Source organism: Microtus oregoni, unplaced genomic scaffold (assembly GCF_018167655.1).
Source record: "Microtus oregoni isolate MIOR12 unplaced genomic scaffold, Mior012 000022F_ref0000154, whole genome shotgun sequence".
NCBI lineage: Eukaryota > Metazoa > Chordata > Mammalia > Rodentia > Cricetidae > Microtus > Microtus oregoni.
In genome coordinates, this window is record NW_024543081.1 from 26,656,180 (window position 1) to 26,681,010 (window position 24,831).

A 24,831-nucleotide genomic window follows, 5' to 3' on the forward strand; every position below is an offset into this window, starting at 1 on the left:
AGGACAGAAAGGAGCTGGGAGTTTGTCTCCTCTAGAGAAAGGCAAAAACTCCATCTCCTGTGGGGGAACGGTGCCTAAGTGATGGCTTGGTCAGGTCTGTTAGGCTTTCATGGGACGCCGCGGGGATAGGTAGGAGGATTGCAAAAGCGCCCAGAGCCTTACGTCATTAGCCATCAGCTGACTGTGCTCAGGACCTGGGCTTTACTGGCTGCAGCGGCTGTCGCGGTGGCAGAGGTGATGGCCACCGAGAGTGACACCACCTGCAGCCGGGTTCCAGACAGGCATAGCTACCTGGTTCCTGCACTGGCGGCACCCAAGGATCCCGCTAGACTGGACGCTTGTGCAGGCGGGGACCTCTGCGCCACAACTTGCTTTTTGTCTGCTACTCTTGGAATGCCTGGGCAGGCGGGAAACCTGCACTCAAGGCGGCCACTGGAAATGCCTTTCCAAGAGGTCCTTCTTCGCACCTCTCCTGTGAGCCCTGACAAATTTAGTGTCCGAAAGGTGCAGGCCACGCCCCCATCTTAATGCCCTATGCCTTTCCTCCAGACCAGTACAGTAGACACTAGTAGGAGGTAGCCACTGCTATGATTGGAGCTTTTGGGGAGCATTTTGGTTTTAGCCTGAAAGTTGACGTTAAACACACACAGAGAGACACGCGCGCGCACGCACGCAATCACACACATACTACATCACTTTCGAGTGGGGAGAGCGGAAATGAACCCCTCTACTGCGTGTTTCTGGTCTCTAGGAGTTCGTGGGCAAAGCGGCCTACGATCCTGGCTCTGCACCTGCCAAGGACAGGAGCCAGTGCTTAAAAAAGAACCGCGGAGGAACCAGTGAGCGCGGCCAGCTGGAGCGCTCCACCGCAGCGCACAGTCAGGCCCGGGGCTGCGGCCGGTGCCCGCCAGACCCACTGGTGCGGGCCTTCAAGACCTGGGGCATCCTGTGCGGATCGGGGTGCCGCCGTGTCCCAGCCCCCACACTTCTTCTCCTCCCGCCCCATTCCGAGTTCCGGAGGCGTGGTTTGGCGCGGGGGCGGGTTTAAGTCGCCGCGGGTGTCTGACCGCTCTGACAGGTCTCCAAATTCCTGCCAGGCTCCGGTCCGCTACGTGGTTCAGAGCGCCTGAGTGGCACCGCGCTTCCCTGGATCCGGAGGCGTTTCATTGACTTCCACTCGGCCTGGAACCTCTTTTGTCGCCCAAATCTTTCGCCTGTCGCCTCATCCGCCAAGACTCGGTTCTCGGGTTCAGGAATCTGCGCCTGTGGGTTCTCTTCGTACTCAGTTGGTTTTGCAGACCTCCCCACTTGTTCTTTCCTCACACACCCCGAGGTCCAGGAAGGCCCAATGGACTCCAAAGAGCGAAGTAAAGGGGATGGGAATTGTGTGCTACGACCCTTCAGAAACGCTGCTAGCAGAGGTGACCTTGTTCTGTAGCGAAGGCTGGGACCCTGGGGCTAGCGCCCTGCCACCATCCTCCTTGAGGAATGCATCGGTCCAGAACCCGTGCTGTCTGGAAGTGGAGACAACCAGGAAAGAACCGAAGAGAGAGCTTCGGCACACCTCCAAATTAACTGTTTGGTGACTTGTTAGTGCTGAGGCTACCACCTCTCTCCTGCCCTCCCGCGGGGCTCCTTGCCACCTCACCATCACCCACACCTCCTGCTTCATTGCGCCCGCCTCCAGCTCCGCCCCGGCTCCCCATGCCGGCGCAATGGAGTTAACCGAAGGGCGATCATTGCAGCCACAGCTGTTAACTTAGCACCCACCCTAGCTATCGGTCACCCTTGACCAGCCCTGCTGCAGGCACCGAGACGTGGGCGTCCGGAGCCCAGTGCCGCAGCCAGAATCCGCCCGACGCGCAGCAGAAGCGCGCCGCCAGGGCGCCTCTTGGACAGCGAAGACTGCGCCAAGACGCTGAGCCTAAAACCAGCCAAGGATCCTGAGAGCAGAAAGGGGACTGCGTGGCTCAGAGCGCCGAGAATTTCGCAGACAAATAGCCACCACTATCACTGCGTATCCAAGCTGCGCTGATTGGCGGGAAGGTGGCTCGCCAGAACTCAAGGGTCCGCTGCAATCTACCAAGAGTCCCTCGTTCCCCGGATCACTATGACCTGACCTGTGGGGGCCCTGCTCAGGGCTTCTGCAATTGAGCAACCTAGGGAAGAAGGGATCGCTGCCAAGTGGGCCTTCGGGTCTTTAGAACCCCCCCCCCCCAACTGCCACCACCAGTTTCTGCGCCTCCCTCCCTGCGAACCCGAGCCATGGAGCTCTCGGATGTGCACTGCCTTAGCGGCAGCGAGGAACTCTACACCATCCACCCGACGCCCCCGGCCGGCGACGGCGGGAGCGGCTCTCGGCCGCAGCGGCTGCTGTGGCAGACGGCGGTGCGGCACATCACCGAGCAGCGCTTCATCCACGGGCACCGGGGCGGCGGCGGCGGGGGCTCACGCAAAGCCTCGAACCCTGTGGGCAGCGGACCCAACCACCACGCGCCGCCGCTGTCTGGCGATTCGACGCTGCCCCTCTATTCTCTGGGCCCCGGAGAGAGAGCGCACAATACCGGCGGCACCAAAGTCTTCCCGGAACGCAGCGGGAGCGGCAGTGCCAGTGGCAGCGGGGGCGGGGGCGGGGGCGGGGGCGACCTGGGCTTCCTGCACCTTGACTGTGCCCCGAGTAACTCGGATTTCTTCCTCAATGGGGGCTACAGCTACCGTGGGGTCATTTTCCCTACCCTACGCAACTCCTTCAAGTCTCGGGATCTGGAGCGCCTCTACCAACGCTATTTCCTGGGCCAGAGGCGCAAATCCGAGGTAGTTATGAACGTGCTGGATGTACTAACCAAACTCACCCTCTTGGTCCTCCACTTGAGCCTGGCCTCGGCCCCCATGGACCCACTCAAGGGCATCCTGCTGGGCTTCTTCACCGGCATTGAGGTGGTGATCTGCGCCCTGGTGGTGGTCAGGAAGGACACCACATCTCACACCTACCTGCAATACAGCGGAGTGGTCACTTGGGTAGCTATGACCACCCAGATTCTGGCAGCGGGCCTGGGCTATGGGCTTCTGGGAGACGGTATAGGCTACGTGCTCTTTACACTCTTCGCCACCTACAGCATGCTTCCCCTGCCGCTCACCTGGGCCATCCTGGCGGGCCTGAGCACATCGCTGCTGCAAGTCACCCTTCAAGTGCTCATACCCAGGCTTGCGGTCTTTTCAATCAATCAGGTAACTCTGGCTTGCCTTTGCCTTCCCCGCTCCATCCCCCTGGGTTGTTCAGAAATAACTTCTAGAGAACTAGGGTTCACTCTGGTGTGAACCTGGTCCCCTGCTGACTTAGGCTTTGGGCATCCTTCCCTTGCTGTGTGTGTTGGGAGAAGAAGGGGGGCTTCAAGCCTCAGAACGTAAGAAACTAAACGGAGGCTAACTTTACTTTTATACTAATTGCTAACTTTTCCACTCTGGTTTGTAATTATCCTCTAACAGCAACTGGGAAAATCTTTTTGCCTCACACACTGACACCCAAAGTCCACAGGCGCTGGAGCAGGAGAGAGAGGTGGGGGGGGGGGACCACCTAGATTTAAAAGGTGGCACTTTGCTTGACTCACAGCAGACTGCTTCAGCGACTCTAAAGGCTTAGGTTTCCGCGTGGCTTGTTTCTGAATGGGTTCGAGTTTTTGCTAAATATGGATTTGCAGTGCTGAATGCCCTCCCATAGGTCCCCCCCAATCCTTCACGGTCCCATGACAGGGTTTTTTATTTGGGAATTTTTAGTGGCCTTGGGGGATCTACTGTGGTTTCGTCTCTTATTACATTGCCCAGATGCAGACCTCTGAATAAATAAATAAACAGGTTTCAGAAAATGAAGAATGACAGGCTATTGGCAAAAAAAAGGAAGTTTTTATTCATTGAAGGGGATGTTTTAGTGTAGATGACTTTAATGAATTACTTAGACCAACCCTGTCACTTTCTTTTCTCCCTCTGTCTCTTCCTCATCAAATATGGATGTACTTCCGTGAACAAAGTCCATGTTGTCTACCCCTGGGAAGGTAGACAAAGAATTCAGTCTTTATATTCACTAAAACCAATTGATAATTAATGACCTGACACTTTGTTCAACAAATATCTAGGAAAGTGAGGGGTGGGCAGTCTTCTTTACCGAGGGAAGCATCACCAGACTCGATTTAGGAAGAAAACATCTGTGAGGTGTTCAGCTAGGGGTCATTTTGTATAAATTCATCCTGTCCTCAACATCTCTGCTTACTCTTGCTGGATCAGACATTAAAACACCTCTGGGCAAGTTTAAACAGATAGTTCTTACAATGGACATTCCTACTAGAAATGACTCGTGATTTGGAGATCATTGGCTCCATTGGACAGCGTTGCCCATTATTGCCTTCTGGGGTTTAGTTGGAGTTTGGGGTCCTTTCCCTTTCATGAGAGACTGTGTCTGTTTGCTCAGGTTGCTTATCGATTAGCTGTTTGGACGGTTCTTTTTGAAGTGTGTCCTGCAGAAGAAGCAAAGGGTGTATAAAGTGTGTGACTGTGGCCGTCAGGCATGAAACAGGGAGATAAGAGTCTTGCCAAGAGCCAGGTAGATAAACTTTTCTGTAACATAGGCAGTGTTGAGTATACTCTCAAAACACCCCAAGCTTTTACTATTTGATGCTTAGTACAGCTTTCCATTGAGGAAGGCCTTGCATTCTTTGCCTGAGGTTGAATTATATTATACAGTGTATGAACTGTACACCTCAAACCCAGAGAACACAGACATTGGAATTCCTTGAATGTAAACCCACTCTCTCCCAAGCACTCCCATCTGTCTCTTTGCTTTCTTTACTATGTTTAAATCTCAGCAAATCCTTTCTTTTCTTTCTTCTGCCCCTCGCCATGGCAGCCTCCACTTTCTCCTGCTTCTCTTCTCTTTTTTGAAAACCTGTCTCAGTCTGCGTTGTTTTCACCACCAACCATAGATAGCCGATACATAGAGAAAAATCTCATTTACAACCCACTGCCTTTCAACAGTAGCCTTCCTTGGTACACATTACTGAAAGACCTCATCAAATATGCCAGGGTAGTATTTAGAAAAACACATCCTAAGTGTCAAATTATGAATATCTTCAAAGTTATAAGTATAGACATGTTTTTCTCGCCAAGTGGATCCAGCGAGTGAGTTCTGGCTCCATATTTGTTTGATACTCTACTCAAATACTACCAGATGGGGGAAGATTAAAAATAACATCGATGCCTGCCCACTCCCATCCCATGATAAACAGTTCTCCACTGTGAAAACCAAGGCCAACTGCATGGAAACGAAGCCCATTCACCTTTCCCGCTTGGGACAGGTTATTGGTTTAATAGGGTTAAAAGCCAGGTAACCTTTGACCAGACTGAAGAAACCTGGACCACAGTGTTCTTCAGTATAGGAGACAAAAGTTCCTTTAAGCGTTTTCCTTTGGCGCCCCCTAGGGGCACGAGCTTCCTAGATCCCACAGATAAAGTGGAGGGTTTATCTCTTTCCCCAAACCCTGATTTTATTTATTTATTTATTTATTTATTTATTTATTTATTTATTTATGAAATACTGGTTGGCTTTGCATGTTTAGTACATAAGGCACACTTAAAATTTTCTGGGCAACAACAGTGAGATCCTAAGTCCTCACCAGAGCCTATTCCATCCCCCTAGTGACTGTGTCCCTTTCCATTCATATTTCCTCCTCTGCTTTTCTTCAAATCCTAAATTCTCCACCCATCTTTCTGTCTTCCTAATATGGCAAGAGATTTCATACTCCTGGGCCTATATATCTGCATTATAGGTCAATTTCCCCCCACCTTCATATGACTGCCACATTCTCTTTCCAAACTCTCCCAAGCCACTCTCCCTGACACACGAGTTTATCATTGCTTTATCATAAATAACATGGCATTCACTTCTGCACAGCAATTACAGGGTCTGAAATGATCTTATCACTCTGTTGTGTTTCTTACAGAAGCCCCAGTGCTCACAAGAAGACACACACACTAAAGAGGGCAAGAGAGTGCCCTTTCTAGTAACTAGTTTATTCCTAGCACTTAAACAATCACCAGGAATAGAGTGGGCCCTTAACAAATTCACCATGAAAACAGGTGTGTGACTATTCATCACACAATGATAAGATACTCAGCTTCACAAATTCTGTTGAGGAAAGAATCCTCCACCGAAGCAATCTATGCACACACATATATACAATTAAGTTGTTTGTGTGTAAGACAGGCTTGTCCCCCTAAACCCTGGAGAAATCAAACCACAAACCATGACATTTGTACAATATTATACCCAGAAATAAGGACCTTTATTGGTGTTATTATACCTGATAATGGAATATAGGCAATGCTATCCTTTGTTTTTCTTTCAAAGAAGAAATGTCAGAGTTTTTGGAAACAAAGGGGACTTCCCGAGGCTGGAGAGCTAACTAGTAATGAGTACAGAATTAAAATTGGGGTTCAAATGCTAACCATTCATCAGCAACTTCTAGGGGTATCCTTCTAAATACCCTCCTGCAGACTAAGAGTAGGAGAACATATATTAGTCAACAGAGTAATAGAACATACATGACATCGATGAGAATTTAGGGGAAAGCCAGAAGGGAATTAGGGAGAAAATGCCAGAATGGCATAGATTCTTTGAAATGAGTTCATCATTCTGCTCAGCTGGATACAAATCTGTCAATTGAAGGCCATAAACCCTTAGAATATCATCTCTGCATTAGTCTTAACTTAATTCCCTTTAAGAAGATGGCTCAGGTTCAACTTAATGTTTTCAAGACTCATGGGATTAAAACGAGAATATAGTGTCAACAACAGCTTGTCCGCTGCTTCACATCACTGAAAATGTCATTTTCAAATGTAATAAACAAGCCAGTGATTGCCTTCTTAATCCAAGCTGTGATTTTTCCACTCCTAAGGAATCAAATCCATGTTTTGAAATGGCAACCACCTTGCCTCAAATCCCTGCAGACCCCCTATATGAGGTGCCAATGCCCCTTGTAAATCTGTATTGCAACTTGCTTCCCACTGTGGATATGAGATTTAATTTTAAAAGACCTACTCAAGAGAGGATTCTTCTTAGCATAGAAATAGTTTGCATTCTTTCGATTCAGTTAAATTAATTCACTACGTGCCCCCAACACACACACACACACACACACACACACACACACACACAAACACACGTACATATCAAGAGAGAGATTATTGTCTATGGAAGATATAAATAATCACCTAAATTACCTACATAGTTTCTGGGTCCAGTAACATTGGAAATAATGAGGGACCTTCCTAAGGTGCAAAGTCCAGCTGGAGGAGGGTTTTCTTTTTATTTCACCCTCACAAAAGTTTAGTTCCAGGGAGCCCAAGATCTGCCATTAAGCCATCAATTTATCTTATGTCAGCTTTACAATATGGAATTCAAATCAGTGGTACTAAGGGTTCCTGTCCCAGTCTCTCTAGGAAGTTGATATTTCCCCCTTCTTAAACCAATTGCTTATTCTCCCAGTTCAATTCATTCATCAGAAAATGTATTACAAAATGACATTATAAGCATAAATAAAATATTAACAGTAGGTCTCCATTTGGTAGATATTTTATAGGCCAGATACGTTCTAAGTTCTATAGCTACGACTACCATTTTATTCTGCTTTAATTCCTAGTGACAATAAAAAGAGTTACCTCACATTTGAAATTCATCTTGTTCCCATTGTTCAGCTCATTAGAGATGGGACGCTACAAATCATTTAGTTATTGGAAAACTGAGACCAATACTATTTAACCAAAAGGTGACTGCATTGTTCTTCTTTCTTGGGAGCTCTAAGATGTAACAGCTGGTGATTAATTAGTCACCTGTGCCTCTTGGTGCAGCAGATAAGCAGAAACATAGAGTGGAGGTGGTATCTGCAAGATAACTCTGAGTAAAGGCAGGTGGGTTTGCACAGCCGGGTTAATCTGTGTTCAAGGTCATGCTGTCAGATAGGAATTTCTTTCCCCACTTAGACACACAGCTCATCAAACACAGAGACTAAAGCCAGACAAGTACTTACTAATCAAATCATGATCCTTGAGCTTGAGAAATAATGAGAAGAAGCGTAGGCTACTGCCTGTCCTGTCGGAAATCCTGGAGGACAGCAGGCAATTGTAGTGGGTAAAACAGGGGCGCGGGATGTGAGCAGCTGAGGTTTAGGACTGTGGCTAGAGTATGTATTTCTGGTCATTTAAGTGAGAGGTTGACCTCAGAGTAAAAACAAAGCAGGGATAATGGAGTCACAGCCTCTCCCCATTTATACAATTTTGACACAGGTGCTTTTATACATCTCTGTCTAAGACTAGGCCTTTTTGTATCTAACTCAATCTAATAAAGGGATTCTATGACTGCTTAATGTACAAGGAGTGACATGTGATCTAAATCACCCCTAACTTCATAAACACTCTCTTCAGAACACAGAACTTTGCCTTCAAACAGTATGACAAGGCTGTGACTTAACCGACCTCTCCAGCTACCGTGTGCAGTTTCTAAACCTCATGTTCCTCTCTTTTTGTACATTGTTTTGGAATATTTACACAGGCTTAAAATAGTAACTGCAATCTGAAGAGGAAAAAATGCTTTTCAAAAGCATATCTGAGTGTCAGCCTTCCCAAGGTGCCTCTGAAAGCTAGGGAATGGAGCAATTATTCCTCCTGCTGGTGAAAATATGTTTGCCCTTCATGTCCTTTCTTTTCTTTTTCTTTATTTCCACTTTACATTGTAGTTTTGCCTTCTGTTTATTTGTTTGGTTTGTATTTTTGTTGGTTAGTGATACCCAAGTGATCAATTAAGTCTCATTGGCCCTGGTCTGTGGATATTTTTGCCTAAGGGTAGCAAATAGATTTTGGGATCTGTATATCTAGAGAGAATTATATACTGATTGTGTGGTATGTGCTGTGCAAGATAAGTTACAAATTTGTTTCCCCCTCATATTCAGTTCTATCACCTGACTAAGATCGGTAGGCCAGAACATGATTAGATTAAAACTGAGGGATGGGGGTGATTTGGATTCTGAAGCAGAAGCTGCAATGTCATGCTAAGTAGGATGGATACTTTAGTCATCTTTACACTTTGATGATCAATGACATTTAAAAGCTTACTAAAAAGAAGCGAAACCAAGCATAAGAGGAAAAGATGAACACACACACACATGTAATCAGAGGACACTACTACAATCATCTGTGACATTTCACTGTTGCCTAAATATTTCTTAGGAAGCTAATTTATTCACATCACAAATTGGTCCATTGGAGTTCACCCTGCATGTGTTTGTTTTCAGAACACAGATGACAGTTGCAATATTCATCTCAAACCTTTTCTCTCATCAACAAATGGGAACAATACTGTTTCTCTGAGAGAGCAGTAGGCCTAAAATATACAGCTGGGCAATACATCAATTCACTTGGCATTTTGTTTCTGAAGTGCGTTCCTTTTTCAGAACTGAAGCAAGAGTCTAAAGTCTAGAGGCAGTATTGGAAATTGGGGAACATTTGTGACACATAGGTTTTCACCTCAGGAAGCCAGATAACGGTTTATATAAATAATATCTTCCTCAGGATGAGTACAGGAACGCTGCTTTTGTCATCCACCCACAGCAGGGGAAGCCAGTGTAATTGGCCCTGAGCTTCCCCAGGAAATGTAATTGGATTTACACACTCAAATTATATCATGTGAGTTTTGTTTATGAAGGGTATTTTAGGAAGCCAGGTCACTTGAGCAGACTTGAGAGGCCAGCTTTTCTCACTGCAAGATTTTTTTAGTCAGCACTGTGGGGTAGAAGAAGAATGTAGAGGGGATTAATTAACCATGGGGATGCTGGGTGTTCTGTGGAAGGCTCCAACCACATCCTAGCCAGAAAGAAAGCCATTTTTCTAGCAAATGCTTCCATGGGACCATCTTTCCAACCAATGAACTGAGTTTATGATCTGCTGTCAAATAAACCTACAATGGCTCATTTCATCAATATCTCTGTACTGGGCTTTGAATGAGTGTTTGTAGTGTGAATTTCCCTATCTGAATTATATATAATTTAATACGCATGAGACCTGAATTATCTACTAGTTGCTGGGTTATTGCATCTGCTCTATTTCCTTAAATATATGCCTAAATTCTGGTGTTACAAGCTAAAATGCCTTTGGCGAAGAAGCCCCCCCCCCCCCCAAGCAGTAAACAATGCTAAATTCTGTATGGTGAAGACAGAAACTAAATGTGAAAAGAAATTGAAATTACATTAATGGGGGTTCTTTCTAAATGAGTGAATTTTCAAACTGCTGTTCAGATTTAAAGTACACAACCATGTAAATATTTTATCTGAGGACAAAACCTACAGCACTTCATTTTTTGAAAACCCCATCCTTGTCTTGGGCCAGCTGATTTTCCAGTTGACTGGAATACACAATTTCAGAACCCTCTCTCTCTCTCTCTCTCTCTGTGAGTGTGTGTGTGTGTGTGTGTGTGTGTGTGTGTGTGTGTGGTGTGTTTGCATGCGCACATGTTTGCCTATATGAGTGCATACCAACTGCATTGAGGATGATTATAAAACAGATTGTTAGGGAATAATCAGTACATAATCACAAGTTAAAACATAAGAATGATAGTTCCCAAATTTTAACAAAACAGAACGAGAAAATTAAAAAAAAAGGAAAAATACTGCTGGCTACTTGAGGATAGAAGGAACACTGAAAAAATATGGTGACTGTCCTCAAATATCTTGGATTCTGTTATAACGATGAGGTTGGTTGTTCTATGTTTGTCTCCTATCAGCTACAAAAGAAGTGAGGCTCTTTAGTATAAGAAGCTGCTCTTTTAAATGTTGGTCTCTCCGACAAGAAGACTCGTCAAGGGAAAGCTATACCTACAGGATGGGAGCTCTCCTTAGGAAAATTCTATTATAGGTAGTCCTTTCCTCAAGGTCAGTTGAAAGCCACATTAGTTACATCTCCAAGTTACCAAGGTTACTTTGCATTCAGAAAAAAAAGTGGGGGCAAAGGAGGAAGGGCAGGAGCCCTAACTGAATCTGCTCTCCTTTTGAGTGTTCCTCTGGGACCTGTGCCTAACAAAGCATCAACTTGTTTATATCTGAGGGACCAAATTTGTGACACATGACTACTACATTGGCAAGAAATGATGAAAATGATTAGATTTTGCTGCTTCACAAAAACAGGAAGAATGGGAGAATGGATATTTAGTAGGCAAACTATTTATTAAACATCTGTTCACATCCAAGCAGATTCTAGGTGCTGCAGATCTGCTGGGTACCAAACTGACCAGGTTAGGCTTTAATGGACCTGATATTCGAATGGATTTGGACAGGGAGTTTGTGACTCCAGTAAAGAGGGGGAATTTGTCCTTGCTGCTCAAAATGCATCCAGGGCAGAAGGTTCAACAAATATTTTATCATACACAGATTTTGGCTTCTGTTGACTTCAACTCTCACAATCCTGAAACCTTTCTGATAGGAACTAGCAAAGGAAAGTTCAAACTCTAGAAAAAAGAGGTGACTGCAGATCTTCCTTCTTAATGAAGTTTATGCTAAGGGTCGTGAGGAGGACTGAGGTCAGTTATTCCTGCATCACCTTGTCTATCACAAGCTGAATTCATCCCAAGTCTTGTGACCTGCAAGCAGCTGAAAGAGGCTAGCCTATGTCAGGCAGTGTAACACACCATGCCCATCCATGCTCTGTGCGCTACCATACAGTTCGTGAGCCAGGCAAGGGGCTGGAGACTGAAAGACACAAAGACACACAGATTGGGACACGGGTCATCCTTGAAGCAGGAGTGGTCCCTTACTGTGTACCAGAGCCGTGTATATAGAGATCTTTAACTGATAGCCACGCCCCAGCCAAACCCACCAGAAACCACTCTCCTGCCATCAGGAACTTCTGAGAGTCTCCAGCTCAGAGCAGCTGCAAGCATTACAAGTTGTTTACCAGAAATTCAGGATCTGGGGGGTTCACAGCTCCCAACAAGGTAAGGTCAGGAAAGCCTGCAGTTCTGTTCATTTAGCCTCTCAATGAAAACTGAGGTACCCCTCTGGGAGCCCTGATAATCTTCTCCACACAAGAGAGGCAGACTGGAACTTCAACAAGGCTCAGGTTTCTTTCTTGAAACATTGCTATACCCCGAATCTTCACCTATCACAACAAAACCATCACTTTCCCATGTGACCACCAGACTATCAGACTCTTGAGCACAACCACTGGGTCATGTTATCTTTGTGTCACCTGGCATAGCATTTGGCACAAGGTCAGCTCTGAATGCCATTCTTTTAAATTAGTGGAATGGATGGTTGTGGCCTGACTATCTCCTTCCTTCTAATCCTCCCCTCGCAATTCTCACACAGACACCAGCAAGGCATAAGGAGCCAATGGCAGAAGCCAGTTCTTCTATTCAGTACATCCGAAATTACCCTGTGATGTGCTTTGTCCAACAAGCCAAAGCTGTTTTTACTAGTCCTATACTAAATAAGTTATTAAATAATATAAGAAAAAACAATTAATGAGATCATTTCATTAAAATAAAAGTTATAGAACAGAATTATTTGTGGGTATTTGTCCATCCCAGAAAGCTTTTTTACACACTTATCACTCTTTTACATTTTGAGATTATAATTACTTCATTTTCCCCTCCCTTTCCTCCTTCCATTTCTCTCATATACTGTAACTCCTTGTTCTCTACAAACACTTCATTACTAAACCAGCAAAATCCTTAACTGTATTCTAAATATTTGCCCTTCTACCTACTGGTAAGTGTAGTCCTCACGCTTCATTGAGGAAACTTCTTATTGCAACAGAAAGAGAGCATACCGAGAACCAGTCAAGTGCAGGTGTAGAGCCCAGTTCTAATGGACCGCACAAAACATTCCCATCTATAAAGCTCAGGGAACAGTGTGACAGAGGGGCCAGAAAGAGTGTAAAAGATGGAGGAACAAAGAGTTTGCTGTTAGACTTTATCCCATAGGAATGTCAAAAGTGACATCCATGAAATCTCACCAACATGACTCCCTGGAAGTTCTGAATGTGCCACGTCCATCCATTCAATGTAGAGTTCAAATACTCAGAGATAGGCTGTACTCTCCTTTGTCTTCTGTTCTTTAGTATTCTGGCTCTGAATTCTGGGATCCACACCAGTCTATTGGTTCATGTACATTCACAAACCCTTTATTGGCTTGGCACCCCAACAGTAGGAGCCTTTCTGGTGCATGCTCACTGTGTGTGTGCTGAGAAGCATTGTTCCCCTCTTTCACCCTGAGTTCCAGTATTCAACAAGCAAAGGGATGCTCTGCCTTACTCTTAAGGGGAAGTCACTGAACAAAAAAGTCCTTCCCTGAGCATGGAAAATTACTCTTCTTCTTTTTTTCTTTTTTTAACTTAAATTCTATTGTGTAAAAATCAGGTTACACATCAACTAGACCAGTTTTTAGGGAAAAATAAACAAAAAATGTTTATAAGAAATGACTTTGTTTTTAGATCTATGAAATATTATCCATGTAGCTCCCTTTTCTACTGCCCATTAGAAACTAAGACAATGAGAATAAGCTCAGAGTTAAAATTTCCCCATGTTCTTTGGTGAGCCTTCCTGGCCCATTGGTAGATAGATAGTCCATTCTGGAGGATGGGCTCATGTCTCCAAGTGGTGAGTAATCAGTGAGTATAAAGCCTTCTTGCCTCTTCTATTTATGAAGTATAGGCTTTACCCTTGTCTCCTTCAAGGTGACTACTGACGTTGCATAAGCTTCTGGGGTCTACCCAAGCCATCTCAGCCAGAGAGGAACTGCAACAATGGATATATAAAGAGATATTTGAAACCATGTAGGTATATTTCCTAAAAACAAAGAAACCACAAACTCTCAACCTATTTTTGGTCTGGGTTTTTCTCAGTGACTTTGGCCAAAGAAATGGCTTTGGCTCTTTGCAGCCAAAATTTCCATCAGGCCTAAAAGGTTTGATATAGAGTGGATATAAAGGGATTCTCAGAGCTAAGAATGAAGCTATATAATATTCTCCCTGTTTATATGCTCTGCCTCATTTTCCCCACTTCTGATCCCCACATATGTCTTCACAGTTGGGCTGTAAATGTCATGGAGTCAAAGTGGCACCTGAATCACTATCAAGTCTCTGTGACCTTATCTAATGCTTTCTCTTGTGTCTTTAGAACTCACTCTTCATTTGACTTCTTTGTGAACGAATGCTTGAGCAGTCATATCAGCCGTGTTCTTGCTTCTTCCCATTTTACAGATGAGGATATTGAGCTCCGAAGAGTAATATCATGTCCCTCAAGTGCAGGGAGATGAGAGGCTCCAATCCAGTTTCCCATTTCCAGTGCTGATTGAATAAATACTGAGAGAGAGAAAAATCTTAAGAATATGGTTTGTAATACTTAATTCTGATGTGGGAGGGTCTGACCGCTCATGTTACATAATTCTACTGGTGGCTGAGTGACATTAACAGTGTGGTAAAACCATGCGTAATTTTAGCCACTGGATTTCTTCTGAAGACTTCGATGCCTGTGATATTTAATGGACAGGAAATAGTTTCTTTTGAATATCTAATTAGTGACTCTGTGACACTTGTCAGGATCGCCTAGCTGGCTTTTTCAAAATGTGTGTTTGCAGTGATCAACAAGTCTTTTAGTGTCAACCTTACTCAACAATGATTGATCTGCCTTTTACTCATCCTGAATATCCATATCTTGGGAGTGTGGTTTCCGTTGAGTTTTATTTGTCTGTAGCTCCCAGGAAACAGACAAAGTGGCTTTGAGGAACTCACTTCATCTTGCGCTAGCCTAGTCCTTTCACCTATATCCAGATGAAAATTAGATTCCTCTTGCTATAAATGAATAAGAAAGGTTTTGAACCTAATAAACAACAGGGACCAAGAGCTGAGCGATGAAATTACTCCATTAACAAAGCAAGTTTGGTGTGGCATATAGCAGCAGGCTGCTTTGCTGGGTGGTTTCCATAAAATGCTGCCAAACACCGAACAATGGTTCGTAGGATGAATCCATCTGTTAATCACTTCAGTGGTAGATGAAAGAAACAGAATGGCTGTGCCATCCCTAGCCACCAATGGCGAGACGGATGCACACTGGAAGCATGGGATATACCTCAGAGTGAGAAGATAACCAACATGGGCTTCGCTTCCTCTCATGCACAAAAAAAAATACCAGTCATGAGGACTCCTCCTTTGTCATGTATATAGTAAGTTCTGGGGAGAGAGAGAGACAGACAGAGAGAGAGAGAGAGAGAGAGAGAGAGAGAGAGAGAGATTATTTTGTTCTCATTTAGGGCTGATGTGTCTTCCTTGGGATCTACACATAGAATTCCTTCCTTATGCAAAGCTCTTCTGGTACAAGTTTCTATTTAATATGCTTCCCAAAAGCTCTGGCTGATTATCAGTTTAGAGCCACTGTGTTTAAGCACAGTGGAAAAAAATCAGATAATAAAGCTTGCTTCATTTGACCTTTCTTGTGTGCATGGATATATGTCAAACTGCAGATCCATCCCCAAATCAAACAAACCTATGTATGGAAAAGTAATATATTCTCAATAAAATCAGAGAAAAACCCATAAGAAAGAAATACCTCAATAAACGGTATGAGTAAAGGAAGACTTAGAAAAGCAGAAGATTTACTGGCGAACTAAGTTAAGCACTACACTGATTAAAGGGTACTACCGTGCTGTGTGAAGAGAGGAAGGTCCTGCTGCCTCATTCCTTGCCATCTGCCATCTTCCCGTCCATGACCCACCAAGGATCACTAAATTTCTATTTTGTGACATTTGAGAACCATTTCTAAAGAAAATTCCTTCTAGATAGTTTCCACTAAAGATTTATCTTCATTGTTCTTAAAAGTAGAAGAAGGTAGATCATACTTACATCTAACAATGACTCTTCAATGCTGTTGTTGCCATTGGTTGGTAAGTATCAAAATGGAAAATGGTTCTTTTTGATTCTGAGCACCGGTGGTATATTAGTTGCCTTCTGTTGCTGCAATAAAACACCATGAGCAAAAGTGGCTTATAAAAGAAAGAGTACATTTTGATTTCCGGTTCGAGAGAGAGAGTCCATAGCAAAAGGGAAGGCATGGCAGCAGGCAGCTGAAGCAAGAAGCGAGAGATCACATCTCCATCTATACACAGAAAGCAAAAGCTATAAACCATGACCTAAAAGTTCCGTAAGTACCCCCAAACATCCATTGACTGTCATAGATCATGAAGAGAGCTGGAAGCCATACAGATGAAACTAGATGACGAAGAAATATGAGTATTAGGAAACTTGATACCTTTAGACCATTCTATGAGCCATGGACTAGAGATTCCTACTTTTTGTTTTGTTCAAGTACATGTGTGTGCGTGCGTGAATGTGTGAGACGAAGTTAAGACTGGCAACAGACTCACTATGTAGCACAGGCTGCCCTGTAACTGGTTATCCTCTGGCCTTAATTTTCTAAATCCTGGCTTTTCCCATGTGTACAGTCACAGTGAACTAGGAATTTTTAACTGGTACAAATTATACTCATGCTTTATGTTGTCCATTTTATTTTAATTCTCTATTGCTAACATGTAAATAGAATTTCTAATCAATAATTGCTACAATGTGTAATTGCAGTGTATTTCCTGAATGATCATCAGTCAGTCCCTGAGACAAATCATGTCTTCTGTCATATTTTTGAGTATCTGGTGTCTAAGACAAATACAGTAAACAGTCATTTTCATGTTCTGGGTGTTTAGGGACTTTTTTTTCTATGTATGTGAGAATTGGGGACCAGAAAGAACAAGATTAGATGTTGTGTCATCTGATGTATAATTTATTTCACTAGAATAAGTGCAAGGCAGCGGTAGTGACTGGAGACAGGTGGGACTATTTCCCAGGGGAAGCAATGAAGGCCTTCCTATTTATAAATCTTTGAAAGCTCACCAGGCTTTGTGAGATTAAAAACTCATCCCTGGAGGTGCTCAGCAGAAGCCAGATGCTTCTAGCCAAGGATTTGGTGCATAGAAGGATGGTTTGAATAAAATAAATTTTAAATCATCCTTTCTAATTTGAAGCTCATGGTTCTGGGACTCTTCTAGGAGTTACCAATAATTTGTTGGGTGTACCACAATCAGAATGTAAAGAGAAGTCCAAAGAACAGCCTGCATCTCAGAGAGATGGAGTATGTTACATCAGGCTGTTTTCTCAAGCTTGTTTCTTCTGGGCCTGACTTTGTGATCCCAATATTCTCTGTTCTACTCATGCAATGGTCCCAAGTCAGAAACCTTAAAGATTATTCCCCATTACATCTCCTTTGCTGTCTCTATGATTAGTCTGTTGTGTCTGCAAACTTCTCCTGCTTAACTTGATCTCTGATCCTTCTGCTCTGGTTAAAAAAGAAAAAAAAGATTTGAATCACAGCAGCCTTCCTGTACCTACTCTTTCTCCCTTCCAATTTACCATGTTAGGGTATTCAGGTAAACACCATTGGCTTCTCATTGTTCCTACACACAAGAGTTTTTTTTTTTTTTCCCTAGGGTGCACAGCTTACATTTGGCTCTAGCTCCTTCCGATGGCACCATCCATCATCATGATCTCTTTCCTCAATCACATTGCTTCATTCAGATCATCAGAAACACTCCTCCCCTCCTCTGCTCCTCAGCGGGCTGCGTTCCCAAGGAGAACAGCTTCTCGGGGATGTCTTCTCTTATGTCACAGTTTGATAATACTTTCTAAAACTTCTTTCCCCCCTCAGAAACCTCTTCCTCCACAGCATCCTCCATCTCCTTTCCCCTCCTCTTATTATTTCTTTTTCTTATAACCCCTATCCTTTCTCCTCTTCTTTCTTCTGTTGTTACTACTATTTATTGACCCTGCTTCGGTGTTCCTCCTCCTACTTCTTTCTCCTTCCTTCTTCTCTCCTCACCTCTCTTCTTCTCTCTTTTCCTCCTCTCCCTTCCTGTTTGTCTGACTTCACCCTCATAGAGTAAGTACAATGAATACAGTGCTTCTGGTTTATTTATTCACCAAAATATTATCAGTATTCCATGTTTGACAATTATTTAAGGAAAAATGAGTGAGAATACCAAAGGCCATTGTTCAGAACCGATCGTGTGTGTGTGTGTGTGTGTGTGTGTGTGTGTGAACTCTCATATGTTTCTCAAGCAGGCCTTAAACCCAAATTGTTCTGGTAGGGATAGAAGTGTAGTCCACAACACTGACCTGGCTAAAGAATTTTAATGTCCAGGAAATTAAAATAAATCTAGGTTGGATCGGGATTCAGGTAGTGCTCCTACCAAATTTCTGGTGTTTTACCCTAGTTCAAATGCAAGGGAAAGCTAAAATTTGCAGATGAGACATTTTCAGTAGCAGCAGCTCAGTAAGAATTGCACCAAAGTAAGATGACCTCGTAAATCTGCCAAACTGTAACTTCAAGAATCCCACACAAGATTATTGTGCCAGGGTTATACCCTTCTTTTAATAGCTCATGTCCTGTAACAGTACTTGTGGTTTCCATCTTTAACTAGATGAAATCGTTTAAAAAGCAAACAAGCATCTATCTATCCTATTAAACATGATTATTCTTGTCTTACTGCTTTTACGTCTGATGCCGGCTCTCAGTAAGATTGGTATAGCAAATAAGAGTACAACATTTTGTGTCTTCATGAAGAAGAATTTGATGCTCATACAGGATTAGGCATTGAAGACATTTCTGTCTTCAGTGGCATCAGCATTTCTGTAGTATTTGAGATGTAAGGCATGTCAATTCAGGGATCAATTTCTGAGATCCCCACAAAAGACTTCACCTCGGAGGAGCCAGAGAAGACAGCATTTAGAAGTATTGAAAAACTGGGTAGCTATAAAGATAGATCTTCATTGCTAGAGAAATAATACTTTTGTATTCATAACTTCACTACGTTTTAATCTTCAGGAAATTGCCCTCCTACACTTTACCCCAAAGAGAAGAGGGAAGTTGGCAAAATGAATGATATCACATAGTCCAGAATCAATTTGGTTGACTTTGAATCCTGACACCAAGACACATGAATCCAGCAAGATAGTCAGCTTCCATTAGCCTCAGTTAAGTGGGGGAAATTATAATGTATGTTTTATTTTTTTTAAACAAGATGAGAATAAACAGAGTTGATGCAGGAAATTTCCCCCAAACAATTGCTATCTGACTTTATTCAGCTTGCAATGGAAGTTTGTGATGGTTTGGACTTTGACTCTAATTTATTGACTGATCTCCAGTTCTGAGAACAATTCCCAGCACACAGATGCTCAGTGGGTTTTTATTGAAAGAATAAATAGAGCCACTAGGGAGGTTAAAATGACCAGCCACTGAGAAGTTGACATTAGACTCTGGGCAAAGTACTAGAAAAGAGCCCAATTAATGAAAATGTATGTATTTGATATCTTTAAATGATATGGCCAAGTCACGCAGCCAAACGCTGGAAGACACATCAATCTCACCCTCTAAGATGCTTGGTACATTTTACTAAAAGAGTTTTCCCCCCTCTCTTTCCTTTTTTTTTTTTGGAACTGTTTTTCTTTCTTTGCACGTTCTTTTTGACCTTTCAAAATATTAATAGCTAAAGGAGACACTGTTGGAATTACATTGAGTCACTATTTTGATTAAATATTGAAGTAGAACATGTATTTCAGAGCCCACTTCTCCCCCTAGAATCAATATTTACTCCGTGTGAGCCACACATCAGAGCACTCAGACCCACAAACCATATCTCTGACATTTATAATGCAATGTATACTTTCACATACAAGGTGGTATATATAAGGAAATTACTGGCCTTATTTTTTTTTGCCAAACAAGGAAACAATGGTCAGGAGAGTGGTGTGTATTTGTGTATATGTGTGCCCATCCCTGCTTGCCTATGTGCATGTGTGCATGTGTACATATGTGCATAAGAGAGACAGAGGACAAACTCAGGTAACATTCCTTAAGTATTCACCAACTTTGTTGTTGACGCAGGTCTCTGGCTAGCCTGAAACTCACTCCCCAAGGAGGCTAGACTAGTTAGCCATCAAGCCCCAGGGATCTCTACTTCCCCAGCACCTTGATTAAGGGAGCATACCACCACAGCTGATCTTTTCTAGATGGAGATTTAGGGATTAAACCTGGGTCTTTAAACTCGTAAGACAAGCACTTTTCTAAATGAATTATCTCCCCCAGTTCACCGGAAGGTTTCTAATGAACCCTGAAACCATTTACAGTTATACCATGTTCATCTCCAAGTAGGGTTTTTATCTTCTTACATGGCAAACTTCATGCTCACCATTTTAGTAACTCTGAAGAACAAATAATTGGCTACAGGATTAAAACAGGAAAATCACCAATGCTCCAATGGCTGGCTCTCCTGGACACTCTCTGGTGTTGCCCCTGCATATTCCAGCATGTGTGTGTGTTAATGTAAATATGTGTGTCTGTGTGTGTATGTGTGGTGTGTGCACACGTGTGGGTGTGCTCACCACTGACTTTCCAGCTTTTCTTCTGCCCACTAATAAAAAGCTGCTGTGAAAACATTATCCCCTGTGCATAAATACAAAAGCTATGACCTGCTGAGATGGCTCAGCAGGTGAAGGTACCTGCTGCCTAGCCTGATAGCCTGAGTTTGATTCCTGGATCCATGTGGTGAAAGGAGAGAACTAACTTCCCCAAATTATACACACCACATTAATAAATAAATGAATGAGTAAACAGATGTAAAAAATCTTAATTTAAAGCAAAGGCATTTATCTGGAGAAAAGGGACTCAGTCAGAGTGGGAGTCAGCAATCTCATTTGGAGTGGTTCTAATCACCTGGTTCAGATTCCTATCTTCTCTAACTTTAGAAAAACAGATGTTCCAAGCTGGAGAGAATTCTTAGGGTCACCCAAGCCTGTTTTAATCAAAGCAGGAGCCTTGGTACCAAAATCTCTGATATTTGTCTTTTGGTCTGAGGAGCTTCAGAAGGAGGTCTAAAGGAAGCCACCTGGTACTCTCTATTTTGCAAACTCTAGCATGTGGACCAATGGCTTTCTGAGCCATACCTCATGGACTGAATGAAGCCAGGACCCTCCTTTTCTCTAATAGTACTGCAGTTCTCTGTTTTATTCTGATTGATTGAAATGAGTATTGCCAAAGTGGTCCTTAGGATCCTCCTCTGTCCTGTATCCTCTTCTTTCCAGTTCATGCTATTATCTCCATCATTGATATGCTCCAGTCTTCTTCCCATAAAATTCTTAAACATGCCAGTCTGCTCTTACACAGGCTTACTATCTGCACTGCTCAAATCTCTTTCCTACATAGATCCAAGAGATTCCCTCAAGATCTTGCTTGAGAGTCATCCACCCTGTGGGGAAACCTACCTTAACATACTTACTCTGTGACTTCTTCCCCATGTGCATCCCTACCCAGCCTCTTCTTCCTCTCCTTATTAACTTAGTCTACTGTTAAAATTACTTACCTTCTTTTCTTACAGAGAAGATAGGTACAGCAATCGGAAACGATGAGCAAATCACTGTGCCTAAAGCAGAACTTGACACAAAGCAGGTGCAAGGGAAAGTACTGTTCTGTTTATTGAGGGACGAATAAGGAAATACATTTCCACAAACACTTGTCCTGACATTTTCCCTCGTTCTTAAATAGATAAGCTTCACAGCATATTTTCCCCAGTGCAGAGAAAGTGAGACAGACCACTTTATTCTTTATTTTCTGTGTCCTCATAAGAAAGGGTGTAGTCTATTTCATTTGACTAACTTATCCTTAGCCTAGAGTTCTGCCTACCTTGCTGAGTTTAACAGAGTACCCTTCACAAATCCTTTTCCCAGTTTTGAAGATTTATATGACTGTCCCATTCCTTGATTAGTAACGTGTGCCCACAACTGAGCGTGTGCCTAGGACACTGCAGATTTATGTCTGTCACCTTTTTCACTGATATAGTGTTCTAATCTGTACAATGAATGCCACTGTCACAATAGCTATGAAATCAAGAAGAATTATGTCACATAATCCCACACTGAAGAATCGGAGAGAAAGAAATGAGCATTGATAGCAGCAGCTAGCATGTCCTGGATACTCAGTATCTGTCAGGATGCTAAGTAATTACCTCACTTAATCACAAAAACCTGTGAAGTAGGACCAGTAGCATCACTGTTAACATATGAAGAGCCCGAGGCTCAGAGAAATTAACAAGATTAAATCTTTCCACACTAGAAAAAGCCAGAGCTGGGATCCAAATGTCAGAAACAGACCTGTAAGCCAGCAGGTTAAGGTGGTAGGCACAGTCGGGAGACTTTTCTAGGTTTGTCTTTGTTTCACCCTGTGGCAGTCCTGGAAGGTAGTCATTAATTACTCTACGTTCTAAACATTGGGAAAATAAGCATAGTTATGTTAAGTGGCAAAATTTAGATTCAAATATAAAATAGATGTATTTCTTTTCAATATTGTGAACAGGAGGGTGTTGGGTATGAGTCATCATCAGCTGAAGACATTTTATGTTCCCAGCTTCCATTATATTTTTACTACTGAATGTGTCACAAGGTACATGGCTCAGTGTTATGGGCCAAGTCGGTTTGCACTTACTCATAAGTGCTGTGCACTTAAATTTTGGAAGAACATTTTATTTGATTGGAACATTGAATGAGAATGAGTAAACTTGAAAAGGCATAGATATGCTAAACCCTTGTTGGCAGATTGGCTAATGTTTAGTTCCTGCCATAGATGGAAGCCAAAGTTTATCTTTAGCTAGTATGTCCTTTCTAAAACCACTCTACTTTCTATATCCATCAGAAAAAGCTGGGACATTACTCGATCCCTCTTACGCTGGAAAACAATACAGTTGAGAAAATGTGTAGAGTTACTTCATCTGATGTTAGCTTGTTTATGAGCCCAGGTATTCAATATGGACCTAGGAAACTACCTTTTGACCTTTATTAGGTCAATATAATATCCCTTTGCAACAATAAGATTATTTCTTCTGTAAAGAAAAAGGGAAGCTACTGTAGATGTCTACATGAAAGTCAAAATTTCCTGACTTGATTAAAGCTCCAATCCTTGGCACCTGCTGGACTTTCTCTGTCCTAGATAACAGATACATTTTAAGTAAAAAATGAAAACAAACTTGGACCTGGGATGGTTAAGTCAGTATTTAACGTGTCTGTCTATTGAGTGTGAGGTCTTGAGTTTGGTTCCTAGCACTCATGTGAAACTGACGGAAGCAACGGTGTATCCTTATAAACCTAGTACTGAAGATGTAGAGACAGGAAGGTATTTGGGCATCATTGCCTAGCCAGGACAGTCTAATTGATGAGTTCCAGGCCAGTAGGAGAGCCTGTCTCAAGAGAGGTGAACAGAATTCATGGGGATGATACCCAAGATTGTCCTCTGACACACATGTACACACCTGTGGACACAGACACACAGACATGCACAGACACACACACACACACACTTGAAAAAGCCACATTCAAAAAAACAAGTGCTTGATAAGTTGCTATTTTTAACTTAGTAACTAATGATGAATCAAATATTTCTTCAAAATCAATTAGCCAATAAAAACTTGCATAGTAACCATCATAATACACCACACACCCTTCATGCTAGCTCCATAAACTTCCTCAGAAGCTGCTACGACCACCTTCAATGACAGGGCCATCTACCCCCCAGAGAGGAGGGAGAAACAAGGAAAATGTACTTCTGTTGTGGAAATCATTGTAAGTGGGGTCTTGGGAAACAGATATCTCAAGAGGAAATTTCACTTTCTTTGGAACTCTGTTGTGGTTTTCGTCATGGTCTCAAATGCTCCCAGTATCAAATGTTTCTCTGCAGTTAAAAAATTCAGAAAACACAATAATATACATAATCTAGACTCTCTGTGCATTTTCCATTTTTATGTGGCTTAATATGCATATACTTACAACTTTACATAAAAAGACATACACACACACACACACACACACACACACACACAACATATACAGAAGGACGTCCCACATCACTCTCCAAACTCAACCATTCCACGCACTGGGAAGACACAGAACTTCATAGAGGTTTCTGATTTAAAGTCTTTACTGTATGTGGAGGAGAGCCCCACTTTCAGAGAGGGATGGCTTTCCTCAAGCACCTTTAGCAGAGTGCTCCTGTATCAGCCTGTGGGCTGGAATAAGTGATGGAGTTGAGAAACCCTGCATCTATATGCTGTTTCTTCTTTCTGCCGTGTTTTAGAAAGGTCTCTTTGTATATCCTAACAATACTAAAATTGCCTGTGGTATCCTTTCAAACCACTCTCTTCCCCAAAACAACACCAAAATACCCCCTACCTATACCCCCACCTCCATGCTTAGATTAATTACAATTTAACTTCAGACAAAAAGCTACCTCAGAGGTAGCTAAAACAGATCCCCAGAAACCCGTTGTATTTCAGGGGATTATATGTCAGCAAATACAGAGGTTTCTTCAGTGCCCTGCCCGTGACCTGTTCAGGATCCATCTGACAGAGGAGGAATACACACCAGGCTCAGTCTCAGGGAGCCCTTTGCTCCCTCCTGCCCCATCCATAAAGCACTTTAGATGCAATGTCTGACAGCTCCTGGATAAAAAGGAAAGAGAATTGAATCAATGTCCACTTTGGTCTTCAAAACATATCCGATTTGCCTGACTACGAATATTTATAGACTTCATTTTCAAAGCAAGGCTGAAAACGTCCCTGTGTCCACAAGACAAGTCTTCTCAGAAGAGGCAATGGATTGTTTTCTGACAGAAGTTACGCAGGGGTCACTCATTCCTTGTTTTTTAGCCAACAAACG

General features: G+C 43.0%; 1 protein-coding gene across 3 annotated transcripts in view; it reads left to right on the top strand.

Annotated features, from left to right (window-relative positions):
- Positions 1–830: 830 nt before the first annotated feature.
- The window catches only part of Adcy8 (adenylate cyclase 8), a 206,341-nt gene continuing 182,340 nt past the window's right edge, over positions 831–24,831 (top strand). For 2 of the 3 annotated variants that reach the window (XM_041672605.1, XM_041672607.1), the window contains exon 1: positions 832–3,228. In XM_041672605.1, the coding sequence (XP_041528539.1) occupies positions 2,266–3,228 (963 nt within the window). In that variant the 5' untranslated portion in view covers positions 832–2,265. Of the gene's footprint in view, positions 3,229–24,831 lie in introns of all 3 variants that reach the window. The other variant, XM_041672606.1, reaches the window with a different exon arrangement.